Source organism: Hydra vulgaris, chromosome 15 (genome assembly GCF_038396675.1).
Source record: "Hydra vulgaris chromosome 15, alternate assembly HydraT2T_AEP".
NCBI lineage: Eukaryota > Metazoa > Cnidaria > Hydrozoa > Anthoathecata > Hydridae > Hydra > Hydra vulgaris.
Window position 1 is genome coordinate 41504871 of NC_088934.1, and position 14597 is coordinate 41519467.

At 25.3% G+C, this 14597-nt stretch overlaps 1 protein-coding gene across 6 annotated transcripts; it reads left to right on the forward strand.

Annotated features, from left to right (window-relative positions):
• Positions 1 to 676: 676 nt before the first annotated feature.
• LOC136091388 (SCAN domain-containing protein 3-like) lies at positions 677 to 14348 on the forward strand. Of its 6 annotated transcripts, none has more exons than XM_065818882.1 (11): positions 677 to 729; positions 846 to 994; positions 1384 to 1514; positions 1778 to 1838; positions 10966 to 11097; positions 11363 to 11503; positions 11656 to 12045; positions 12694 to 12751; positions 13002 to 13068; positions 13292 to 13392; positions 13552 to 14348. In XM_065818882.1, the coding sequence occupies exons 4-7, from the start codon at positions 1824 to 1826 to the stop codon at positions 11803 to 11805; spliced, it is 438 nt and encodes a 145-aa protein (XP_065674954.1). In that variant the 5' UTR covers positions 677 to 729; positions 846 to 994; positions 1384 to 1514; positions 1778 to 1823; the 3' UTR covers positions 11806 to 12045; positions 12694 to 12751; positions 13002 to 13068; positions 13292 to 13392; positions 13552 to 14348. The 6 variants fall into 6 exon arrangements, with proteins under 6 accessions (XP_065674954.1, XP_065674958.1, XP_065674956.1 ...); XM_065818885.1 differs by having other exon boundaries at positions 700 to 823; positions 920 to 994; XM_065818886.1 differs by lacking the exon at positions 1384 to 1514.
• The last annotated feature ends 249 nt before the right edge of the window (positions 14349 to 14597 follow it).

Genomic DNA, 14597 nt, shown 5'->3' on the forward strand with positions numbered 1-14597 from the left:
GCTCTTTAAAATATACCTAGGTTTTTTTTTGGGTGTAGCCACCTTGATATATTTCCTATATTTTCTATGTATATGTTCAATCAATGACTATGGGATTTTGTATGATTTTTAGCACCTTATAGCTAGGGAATGTTTTACTAGGTTTTGTTTATGTAGATAAAGCTTTATAGCTAGGGAATGCTTTTTTTTTACTTTTGTGTCAACTTGTTATTTATAAATTGGTCTTATTTATTTAGTTAGATAAAAAAAAACTAGCTATAGTTCATGCATACTAAATGTAAATGGCTTTTTACATGCAAAAGTTCATGCAATCATAAACTTTTCTTTAGTTTTTTTTTTTTTTTTGTTATTCACCTCCTCAAGGCCAAGAAGGCCACTACAGATGAGGAGGCTACTTAATAGTGGTTATAACCCTCTCTCAACTCTACAACTCCGAAACACGAACCTTGACGAACAAGGCCGCTGCGCGGAGAAACAAGTTGAGCGCGGTACTACCAGGGACGTGGTGGGGATCGAACTCGGAACCTCTCGCTTATGAAGCGAGCGCTTTACCACTACACCACTACCGCAGTTGTTGTTGTTTTTTGATGGCCCCCAGCCCCAGACCCCGATTAACACTTTGAGAGTGTTCATGTTCCGAGATTGGATCATCCATTTAAGGTAATGAAGTTACGTAACGAATTCGTTTTGCGAGTCTATCACGCGAGTTGTTGACAAAGGTTGATAAATGTAATATAATCTACCAAATAATTATTTATCTACTTCTGGTAAAGCCTACTGTATAAAGCAAGAAGATATACTTTCGATAAGGATTACAAGTAAAGTATGTATATTTGTTTTTTTAGGCATTTGATATTCGAAAATCAATGTTATAGTATTTTCCACATTACTTTTCTAAACCACTCTGTGCCTCTTGAAGAAGCAGTGGTTGGTTTTGAAAAATAAAGAAAAGTAAATAGAGGCTCTTGTATGCAAGACGCATGTTGGTGTGCAGGTATAATGTATAATATTGTAAACCTATGAAGTTATAATTAATTTTTGGTATCCTAACAATGTCAACTATTATTAATATATTTAAATATTTGCGTGTTCATAATTTCAATAAACTTTATTGCTATTCTAAATATTTAAATATATTGATAATAGTTGATATTGTTAGGAATCCTAACTTAGGATACCGAAATTCAATTACAGTCACAGAGGTTAACAGTTTGTATAGATTTTCCAAACATTATATAACTGAATTAAATCAAGTTCTCATAATACTTATGATGTTATAATTAATTTTTGATATTCTATTAATATCAACTATTATAATGTATTTAGGTTTTGAAAGAGAATTTTTAAAATTATTTTAATAATTTTTTTACTTTTTATTTTTAGTTTGACACTAATCTTTAATTATTTTCTACTAACAATTCATATTGTTAACAATGGAACTCAATAATCCAATTAATATATTTGCCGTTCAAGATAATAGTAATAAAATTAGCCAGACTATAATTGATCATGTGGTATTATTATTTAATTATATTGATAAAATTTGTTAATAATACATTAATTATTTAGTTATTTCATTATTATTCAGTATAATTATTATCATGTAATTTTAGCTCTTTAAAATGAGTGTATTTTGTGTGTTGATTTACTTGTTAAAAATTTTTTTTGAATAATTTTATTATTTGCATAACTTTACCTTGCTTTTTGAGATAGATGATATATAATTTTGCTAAATAAAACTTCAATAAATTGATCATTGCATCATTATTATATTCAGATTCCAGTGGAAGATAAATATAGTGTGGATTTTAATGTAAAAAAAGATGAAGACACAAAAGGTAAAACTTATACATATTATCATGCATTCTGCACATATATATATATATATATATATATATATATATATATATATATATATATACACACAATATAATATATATATATATATATATATATATAAATATATATATATATATATATATATATATATATTATATATATTATATATATTTATATATATTATATATATTTATATATATATATATATATATATATATATATATATATTATATATATTTATATATATATATTTTTATATATATTTATATGTATTCATGTATATATATATATATATATATATATATATATATATATATATATATATATATATATATATATATATATATATGTATGTATATATATATATATATATATATATATATATATATATATTTATATGTATATATATATATATATATATATATATATATATATATATATATATATATATATATATATACATACATACAGCCCTCAAATTAAGGAAAAATGAAGTGAAAAAATGAAATTTGATACAAAGGAGTTACCATATGAGATAAGGTCACTTTTATTGTGTAAACTTTATTATATAATTTTTTTTTTTTCTGGTTTGTAAATAATAAGGTGAATGTACAGGTGGTAAAGTAGTCGTAAATCAAGCTGTCTGTTAAGAACAAGTTATGTTCTTAACAGGCACCTTTGATGTAATGGATGAAGAGCAACATAGTGCTACCATTAGTGATATAGAGATGGCATAAAGAGATTATGGCTGATGAAAGGGTTAAATGTGGTAAATTTAATTTGGTAATTGAAAAACATGAATTACAAATCTCAAGTATATATAGTGTGTGTGTATATATATATATATATATATATATATATATATATATATATATATATATATATATATATATATATATATATATATATATATATATATATATATAAATATATATATATTGTGTATATACTACGTATGTATGTGTACGTATGTGTACTACTACGTATTATTTATATATATATATATATATATAAATATATATATATATATATATATAAATACATAAATTATGTTAGTGTATTCTACAAACAGAGTGCTCAATGTTCTTAAAGAACAGAGCTATAATAAATTAGTAAAAACAGTTATCTAATTTTTTCTTTCTTCTAAACAGTGTTTCTGCATCGGTAGGTTTATCAGGAAGAATTCTTCCTGATGAACCTACTGATGAAGAAACACTGTGTAGAAGAAAGAAAAAATTAGATGAGTGTTTCTACTAATTTATATATAAATATATATATATATATATATATATATATATATATATATATATATATATATATATATATATATATATATATATATATATATATATATATATTTATTAGGGTGACACAAATTAGGATCGAAAAATGAAATTTTTAGAAAATCAAAAACCGCAGTTGCTTAACCTGTTCTACAACATTCAGTTAGCCTAAATACAAAATTTTATTTAATTTTCTTTGTTGGAAGTGCTACATGTAAGTTTTCAAATATTGAGGATTGCCTGAACTTTATGTTATTTTTACGGGTTAAAATGTGTTTATAACTAAATTCTTGTTTGATCTTTGATCTAAGAAGAAAAAAAAACACTGTAGTATCTTACAGTTAACTATTATTTTACATTAATTTTCCAACTCTCAGGGCCGGCAACACAGAGTGTCGTGGGCCCTGAGAATTGGACAAAATAATGAAATGTGATCTAATAATTTTAGGGGGGGGGGGCACATGCCCCCACACCCCACTTTTAAAAAAAGACTTTTTTTTAAGAAGATGACAATTTTATAAGAAATTGAGGTTAAAATATGTTTATAGCTATAGTTTTGTTTGATCTAAGAAAAAATAAAACACTGTTTATAGTATGTTTATGGATATTATTTTACATTAATTTTTCAACTCTAGGTTTCAGGTTTACCAGTTCCTTAAGCGACATATCTTTTGTAATTAGTTTTCTATGATCCCTTACTACTGAAAGAATTTTCTGTCTCAGATCCTTATTGTGGGAAGTGTGAACAAAATTTTCAATTGAGCTAATATTTCTTTCTGCGCAGTTGTTAGTCATACTAAGATTGCGAACTAACTGAGTGAAATGTTTGTATGAATCTAGCGCTAAGAAATCGCTTGAAGTACATCACTCTTGAACAGATTCGGTAAGACCTGTGAGTATTTAAAAAAACCAACTCTCTTTTGTAATTAAGTCCTCTAATCTACAATCACTGGAAACAATAACAGCTGATGGAGCTTCTACCGAAATTTCTGATATCTTAGGAACTGGAAATTTTAAAAACTTCTCAATGAATAAACGCTTAGCATCTGCGTTCTTATGAGGATCACCTAGCGATGGTATGACAACTTAAGGAGAAAAATACCAAGTGTGGTTACTCATGCTTTTATGAAGTGAGTTTCCAACTTCATAATCCCATTTTGTTTTAATTGTTTCAGCAATTTTAAATGCATTAAAATCATTTAGAACGGCATGCTCTGCTTTGCCTGATTTAAGAAAGGCAGATCCATAATAAATAGCAACAATAAATGCTACCCTTGCGACCATGTTTCTTTTCAGGAGTCAGATATTCAATGACTGTGGATGTCATATCAAGCATTAAAAAGTATATTGTATTGGCCATAAACCTTGCATTGCAACAGGCGCCAGGCTGAAAGATGTGAAAATTATTTAATTTCTCAGATATAACGTTCATGTAATATGCCAAATATTCAACAAGATGCTTATAATCATTCCTAAAACATTGTTATTTTTGTTTAATATCCTTTAAAAAAAAGTGTATGCATGGAAAAACTGTTACATACCTGGGGAAAATCTCTAGTTCTAGTGTTTTAGTTACAAACTTTTTAGCCTTCAAATAGTGTTTGCAGATAATAAAATAAAGATAATAAAATAAAGTGAAGAAATAAAAAATGCTTGGAACGTAAAATTTGTCCAATTTACATGTAGCTCTTCCTGATCACTTAGGAATCAGAAATTTTTTTTGTAGAGTCTTTAAGTTTGATTGAACCGGAAAATGTAATGCGGGTTTTTTTTAATTTTTTTTTACACATTTTGTGTCACTCTAATAAATATATATATATATATATATATATATATATATATATATATATATATATATATATATATATATATATATATATATATATATATATATGTATATATATATATATATATATATATATATATATATATATATATATATATATATATATATATATATATATATATATATATATATATATATATATATATATATATATATGACTTGATTTCAATAAAAAAGGCAGCATATAACTTTTTTTTAAATATATTTTAATACAATAATATATATATATATATATATATATATATATATATATATATATATATATATATATATATATATATATATATATATATATATATATATATATATATATGTATGAATTGATTTCAATAAAAAAGGCAGCATATAACTATTTTTTAAATATATTTTAATACAATAATATATATATATATATATATATATATATATATATAACTCTCAGAATTAAGGTTGACATTTGGCAATGCTGACCTAACTTCCAACCTAAAAGTTTTTGAGGTCGACAGAAAATGCCTACCTCATTTCTATGTCGACCTGATGCAGACCTCTCTCGTTTTTCCTAATTCTGAGGGTTGTATATATATATATATATATATATATATATATATATATATATATATATATATATATATATATATATATATATATATATATATACACATTTATATTTGTGTGTGTATATATATATATATACACATTTATATTTGTGTGTGTATATATATATATATTTATATATTTATATATATATATATATATATATATATATATATTTATATACATATTTATATTTGTGTGTGTGTATATATATATATATATATATACATATATATTTATATATATCAGCCCTCAGATCCAGGGTCAGCATTTGACAACCCCTAAATAAAAAAAGCTCGTAGCTTTTTTTCATTTTAGGGTTAAAAGCAGATGTTTTTAAAATACATTTTTTTTTACCCAAATATATATTTATATACAGTAGTGGTATAGTGTTAGACCGCTTGTCTTATAAGCAAAAAGTTCCGAGTTCAATCTGAACCATATCCCTGGTAGTTAATTGCTGACCTCATTTTTCCTAATGCCCAGGGCTGATATATTAGAGTGTGACATCTGCCCCCTATATTCTAAAAAATATCTGTTCATATTCTTGAAACATTTTATTGGTTCTCACAAACAACTTTGTTAAACTTGTATAAAAATTTTTTTATTTAGGGGGAGCATCAGATCCTTGAATGCTTACCAGGTCCCTCATATTATATAAAAAAAGTATTTCAAAAGTATGTCATGTTGGGTTTTGAAAATTATTTAATACTTAGAAATTATATAAAAATTAAAAAAAAAACTATCATTTTAGAAAAAAGTTATTAGGATTTTTATTTGGAATTATTATCATAAAAATTAACTTTTTCCATTTTTAGTTAAAAAAGGTAATTTTATTCCATTCAACTCTAAATTTTCTAATAAAATTTTGATTTTTTTACAAAATCTAAGCTTATATATAGATATTAGCATTATGATTATATGTAAAAAACATTTAATGTTTATTTTACATATAATCATATTGCTATATCCATTAATTGATAGATGGGAACCTTTAAAGTACTTCATTCAATGCTGCAGAAGAATAATAAATGTAATTAACTTAAGCTTTCCCTAATAAAATATTGTATTGGGTGGAATGGTATTTGAACTGTGTGAAAAATACTGTGCAATCTAAAGTCAAATATTTTGGTCAGTAATAGATGATTTATTGAATTATAAAGAAAATACTTATTATAGAGCCCCAAAAAAAGGTTAAAAAACACAATATCAGCATTAAATAGTTAGATATACTAACAAATTAACTAAAATATTAGTTTTTAACACAACAATTGCATCGCATTATAAGTACTTTGCATAATAAATGAGATGATGAATACGTAAAAAATAAACATCTTAAAAAAATGACAAATTTTTTCATAGTGAAAAAGTTTTAATTAAATACTAGTCATAATCAGTTTTGATGTCTTGCCAATATAACAGGAGTTACATATTAGGGCGGCTCTTAAAACAACATTTTTGAAAAAAACCTGTTCCTACCCCTTTACTTTGTTCTATATAATACTAAAACACTAGGTTTAAAATTTTTTTTAACAAAAAATTATTTTAGGGGTAGCTCAAGACCCTTAAAAATTTGACTGGTCCCTAAAATTTTGAAAATAAAAGTTCTTCTAAAGTATGTCAACCTGGTACTAAAAAGAAGCGAAATTATATAAATACTTCAAAAACAGTAATCACTTTACAAAAAAAGCATGTTTAAAAAAACTATTTTTTTAAAACTTGAAAATAATGACTTTTTTTATTTTCAGCTTAAAAACAATAGTTTTTATGCATTTATTTAAGAAAAAAGTTATTTTTTTGTAAATTGATTATTATTTTTAAAGTTTTTATATAATTTCGCTTCTTTTGAGTACCAGGTTGACATACTTTAGAAGAACTTTTATTTTCAAAATTTTAGGGACTTGAGCTACCCCTAAAATAATTTTTTGCTCAAAAAAACTTTAAACCTAGTATTTTAGTATTATATAGAACAAAGTAAAGGGGTAGGAACAGGTTTTTTTCAAAAATGTTGTTTTAAGAGCCACCCTATTACATATATATATATATATATTTTTTTTGATTGAACTTAATGCTCTGCAAGGGAAAACTTGTTTGTTTTGTTTTTGTAGTGAAATTTAGTGTTACACCAGCTTGGCATCAGACTGTAAAAATGTGAAAGTACTAATAAAGAAAATTTCAGATGAATGTTTCGAACTTTGGGCTAATTTGAATTTTCCAACAAGTGATAAAAGATCATTGCCAAGGATGATAGAAAAATTAATTAAAAAGAGACAAATAGAAATAAAAAAACCAGGTAGTTGATGGTTTATTAGATATAACAAAAGAAAAAGAACTTTGGTTACATTCTGAAGAAAAAAGTCTTTATTAGAAAGCAACTTTGGACATCTGGTAGAGTTGGATATAGTACAATGAAGCTTGATGATCCTAAAAAAATACATCCTTCAAAGAAAATTAAAAAAGAAAACGTTCCATTGATGCCATCAACTTTAATTTGGAATTAATACAGAGAGGAACACAAAAGTAGTAATGAGTCAGTAAGTGTTGTCACTTACTGACTCATTACTACTTTTGGCAGTAATTATGAACTTTCAATAAATATTATTAATCAAAAAAATTAAACAGAGGAAAGTCCAGGCTGTTAAATTAGTTTGTCAAGCAAAGCTAAGTTCACAAAAAGCTGCCACAATATTTCAACAACTTCAGATGGCTGGTGTCAATCTTCCTGCACCAACTCAACCAGCAATCTATATGGCAGTCATCAGGGAAGGTAAAAAGTTACAAAATAAATTTAGAAAAGAATTGAAGGTTGAGAATTGGTCTTTACATTTTGATGGAAAAAAGATACCAGGGGTGGAACATCATGTTGTCGTAATAAAGAACAATAAAATAGAGGATAGGCTAAAGCCAATGGTATTGAAGAATGGAAAGTCAAAGATTTTTTGAAAGACTTCTAGAACTTTTGAATTAATATAATTTATGGAGATCTATAAAAACGATCCTGACAGACACTACAAATATTAACACTGGGAAAATAAGTGGTGTGATAAAGAGATTGATACATTTTAAGTGTGTTGACTTTTAGAAACCTCTCTATGTTGCTTGTCAACATCATAAATTAAATCGATTATTAAAGTTATGTCTGGATGACTTTTTCGAAGGTAATACCAATTCACATATATTTTCATATTATTTTGTTGAACCAATACGTAGTAAATATGACTATTTTACATTAAACTTTAACAATAGTAGTGCACAATTAAAGGAGAATAATCTGAAATGGAGAGATTACATGCAGTTTTTGAAGCATCTGATTAATGTAGTGAAATACTTTTGGAATGAAAATAAATTTCTAAAGGTTAATTTTAAAAGTTTACCAAATATTAGCCAATCTAGATCCCCCAATCAAAACTCCCAGGCAATTTATTTACTACTTGCTTATATACTAATTCCTTCAGACAGACAACAAATTGAGATGGCAGTTAAACTTGTTAGTGGAAAATGGCCAGATATCTGGTTTTCGAACCAAATGTTTAACCTTGAAAATGGTAAAGAATTGGAGGAAGCCATTAAAGATCATCCAAAGGCTATTGAAGCATTCATAAAGTTTTGGTGTGATATTCTTTTGCCTATAAATATGCAAAGATCTTACATTTGTGCCGAACAAGCAGTAAAAGTTTTAGAAGATATCAAAAGTCTTTGCAAATCTGAAGAAACTTTGTATTTAAAATATTTATTAACAAATCATGAATAAAGCAAATTCAAACCTTTTTAGTTAATGTAGTTTTATCAATATAGTTTTTTTAATGTTTTGTTAATTTAATCAATATAGCTTTATTTACATGATGTAAATTTGTCATTTATTTGAATATAACTTATTATTTTAAGACAAAGCCGAAAATATTTTACTTCAAATAACCAGTAAAGAATTTCTAGGCATATTTGTTATGTGATTAGCAGCTTTTGGCTTGGCTTTCTAGTAGGCCAGTGAGTGATATATGGGCTATTATATATATATATATATATATATATATATATATATATATATATATATATATATATATATATATATATATATATATATATATATATATATATACGTATATATATATATATATATATATATATGTATATATATATATATATATATATATATATATATATATATATAGGCAGATATATACACATATTTAGATTGAGTGCCCAGCCCATATAATCACTCAATGTATAACTTAGGTAGAAAAGAAATAAAAATGGTTTCGTAAAAAGATTATATAATATAAAATAACTTACTTAATATCGATATTCAATATAAACCGCCTTTAAAATTTTAGAAGTCTAATTATGTATATTTTGAAGTAAAATGATACACAATAAAAATTCTACTACCACGATTTAAAATTTAATAATGAGGAGTTTTCATGATCGAGTTATTCGAATAATTTTTGAAAGACATCATATTATTACCATATTTGGATGATCTGATCTCGGAACATGAACTGTATGCTTTTACGAGGCCTGTTAGTACAGGCGGCCATGGTTGAGTGACTTTTTAATGTGAATAGATATTTAGAATTTTGTTTGAAGTGAGCTTTTAAATTAGTTTTACTCCTTCAAAACGCAAATGCACAAGAGATAATGATTTTAAAAATATTTCACGATTTAAAATATCGTTTATTATATTATAATTTTAGATATATTATAAAAATAATCATTTGAAATTTGTATTTGTATCATAAAGTCTATGTCTAATTTTTGTAGTCATATTATTCATAGGACAAACTAAAAATGAATCCTGAATGTTTTAAGACTTAACAACAAGTCAAACAGCTCTATTTTATCAGAGTATGAATATACTTCCATTATCAAATATTTGAAAGATAAAACTGATGAAAAAACTGAATATATTGTTTCACGGAATATTCAACGAAGAATCAAGTCAAACAAATTTAAACTAATTGATTACCCACCCTTTAGTTTAAAAGATATTTTATGTGCTCCAACTAAATGTAATACAGAGGTAGACTTTATCTTCTATATAAATTTATCGCATAAATTTGTTTTCCATCAACAACAAATTTATGATACTATTTTATATTGTGACACAAAGTTTTAAGTTTTACAGTATACTCAATTTGCATATACTTCTCGATCTGTCAGAATACAATCAAAGTAAACAGACAATACTGCACATTTTATGCTTTTAGTTATATTACAGCTACTTAATACAGTGTGAAACTTTGAATAGATTTTAGCCTATACTTTTGAACAAAACTAGCTTTTCTGTGCATTATGTAGTAGGTTTAAAAGTAAATGTGTATTATTATATGGTATATACTTTTATTAATATTATATATGTATAGTATATTTAAAGTCTTTTTAAATTGGTTTTAAAGTTTTAATAAATATTTAATTAAATTTATTTAGATTAATTTGCGAGAATCGTCGCCATTTGGAAACTACGGTCGTGTAGTGAGTACTAAAGATGTTTTCTCTGCTATTAATATTGCACATTGCCAGAATGGTCTGCATCTTGGGGCATTAAAAACTCATAAGAAAGTACTAGTAACTTACTGATATTTTTTTATGTCTAATGTTTTCCTTTTGCGATAACCATGGTATATTTAGTAAATATACCATGGGTATCAGAATATAAAAAGTAAATTACTTTTTTTATGTGTGGAATATTAGATATCGTACTAATTTTATCTTGCTTCAAATAAATACTAACTACCCAAAATATTATTATATTTTTCCGTATTTTAAAGATTCAGTTTTCATTGTAGGGGCTTGCTCTATAAATGAATAAACTTATCTTTTATAGATTATTGAGGGTTACGCAAAATTTGCAAGAAAGGCTGTTGAAATTTTTATCAGTTTCTGCCCAACTTGCAATTTAAATAAAAGACAGTTAAAAAAAGCATTACAACCAATATTTTCTACTCGTTTTTTACAACGTCTTCAAGTATAGTCGGTTTTTTACTTTGAATTTCTAACCATGATTATTTTAAATGAATATAATCATTTAAATTTTTGTATGTTATTCTGCTATTAATTAAGGTAGACTATTTTTAATGCAATTAATTTGTATTATATTTACATATTAAATATATTTAGATTGATTTGATTGCAATGGAATCTAAGCCAGATAATGAATTCAGATATATTGGTCATGTTGTTGATCATTTCAGTAAATTTCATATTTTGTTTCCCATGAGAAATAAAACAGCTGTAGAAACAGCAAACTATCTTAAAGATTTGTGCTGAGTTACTTTGGTTTACCAGCAATTTTACATAGTGACAATGGGGATGAATTTGTAAACGATTTAATAAAATCACTTTTATTATTATGGCCTGGGAAAACCCAAATTATAAATGGTTCACCAAAACACTCCCAAAGTCAAGGGTTGCTTAAGTTGGGCAACTTTACCATAGAACGATTAATTTCTTCACGTGAATATGATTCTGGTCAAAGTAATTGGTCAGAATGGTTGGTTGAAATTTAATGTAAGTTTATTTTAAATTCAAGTTTTTTTCAAAAATGAAAAGCTATTGCTCAAAGTTAAATAGTTTTATTGCCACTACAATGGTAGCATTTTTTCATATAACATATTTTATTATCATTTTGACAATAATTTACTGTAAGAACATGGGAAAAAATAATTTTTTTTTTCCCTAAAATTCTAACTAAATGTTAAAGATGTTATGAATACTACATATGTAAGAAGTATAAAAACAACACCTTTTGAGATTGTGTTTGGCCAAAAACCAAATCGACAATTCTCTTTAGAGGGTAAAGAGGTTAATGAAGACGATGTTTCAAACATAACTGAGAATCCTGAACAAGGTAAAATTAAGATGAGTTGAATGTCAATCCTATCAAAACCTATTTATTATTTTAAAGACTTTTTCTATGAAAGTCATTTTTTGCAATATAGCAGGATGAAAACGACTTTCATTTTTTTTATCATTTATTGTCATTTCTGTCACAAAACTGTTGGTTGTATAATAAAAAACCTGGATTAGTTTTTTCATTTTATAATCAAATAAGTTAGTTGAAATTTCTTTTTTTTGTGTGTGCAAGTTTATTTTACAACATATTTCTTGTTTTATTTATTTTGACTATAAATATCTGAAAGTTTTGTTATTGTCTAGATGTTGCTGACAGTAGTACAATTGACAGAATGCAGCGGAACTTACAATAACATTGAAGGTAGTGTAGGATTAAAAATATTAGATTTTAAAATGAAAATGTAATGTTTATTATATTAAAAATGAAAATGTAATGTTTGTTATATTAAAAATAAAAATGTTGTACATTTAAATTAGACCAGCAATTGTACATTTTAATTAGAAAAATGTATCATGTTTATATTTATATTTAAAAAATTTATCATGTTTATATTTTTATTAGAAATTTTTTATTTTAATTAGAAAAATGTATCATGTTATTTATATTGTAGGTGATAGAGGTAGTACAGGTAGTAAGTGAAACTCCAGAATGCAGCGGAACTACTAAAGACATTGAAGGTAACTTACTGTTTACTTAATTATTATTTGTTGTTTTAATTAATATTGTCAAACAAAAATTTTTGACAACCATTAAAACTTTCAGTTTTCATGTCTTCAAATGAATTTTTTGTTTTCAAATATTTAGAAATATTTTATACTCAATATACAATATGCTTTATTATTATTAACAAAATTTATGTTCATTTTTGGTCTTCTTTATTTCTTTATTTTTTTTATCAAGGTGGCTTAAGTGATAACACTCTTACTCACGGAGAAGACTGTGATATCGTTGACTTTTCGTACCACTATGAGTCTGAAGAAGATACAAAAGACAGAATGAAGGTACAATAAAAAAGTTTTTAAAAGACTTTTTAAAATAGTTGTGAATTAATTTACTTTATTCAAATTGGTTGACATTATATTTATTTACATAGTATGTCAAATACTTATAAAAATAGTAAGTTTTTTAAAATATCATATTATATCATGTTGTGTTTTTAGATAACTTGTCCAATTCGCATGAACCATCGTCATGAAAGAGCATGTAATCTTGAAAAAAATGCAAAACTCATGGTTAAAAAGTGCAATAAACAAAACAATATAATAGTTGTAGTTTTTAAAAAAGGTGATCATGTTAGTGTGGCTATACCAAAGCATTGCGTAACTCTTCAGATATGTTGCGTTTACCATGTGTTGTTCTTTATAAGTTGTTTGGGAAAAATCCAACCTATAGATTGATGACATCATATGGAATTCTTGAAAAGAGATTTACTGCCACCCACTTGATGCCATACACTAATATTGTCAAAGTTAAAAGTGATGCCACTGTTAGCTTGCGTGAAGCGGTTTTGAATGAAATCACTAATAAAGTAGTTTTTTGTCGATGTAAAAAAGCTTGCCAAATCAAGCACTGTCGATGCTTTGAAGTTGGAATACCATGTGTTTCACGATGTCATAAAGGAAAACACAAAATTGCAAAAACAACAACCCCTATTTGTCAGTACAGAGTGAAAATAAGTCAAATGAAACCTTAGACCAATTATTTTCTGGAGCTTTGAACTTTTTTATTTTACCCATTGATAGAAAATTAGATTTTACTATTTTGTATGAACAATATATAAATCAAACTGATTTACGGGGGCTTATAGGGTTAAGCGGTAATGACCCAGTCTCAAATGTGAAAATTTCAAATAGTGAGTTATTTATAGTTTAAATAGTATTTATAATATTTATTTATTATAATAGCGAAAATATTATTGTGAAAAGTTTTATGAACATGCTTTTTGTTTTTTCTTGGCTTTTTTTGTTTTTTCTTGACTTTTTTTTAATACAGCATATTGCCTTGTATGTGTATGGCAATGTTTTTGTATTTTCTTTTATATTTATTTAATTTATGCTTTTTGTATAAATGACTTTTACATCATAAACATCATAATAAAAAATATTTATTCCTTTAATTTGCTGCACTTTTAGCGACTGAATTGTCCATTACATTTGAAGAAAAGAATTCATTTTTGAACCACTTAAAAAAATGCTTCATAATGTCG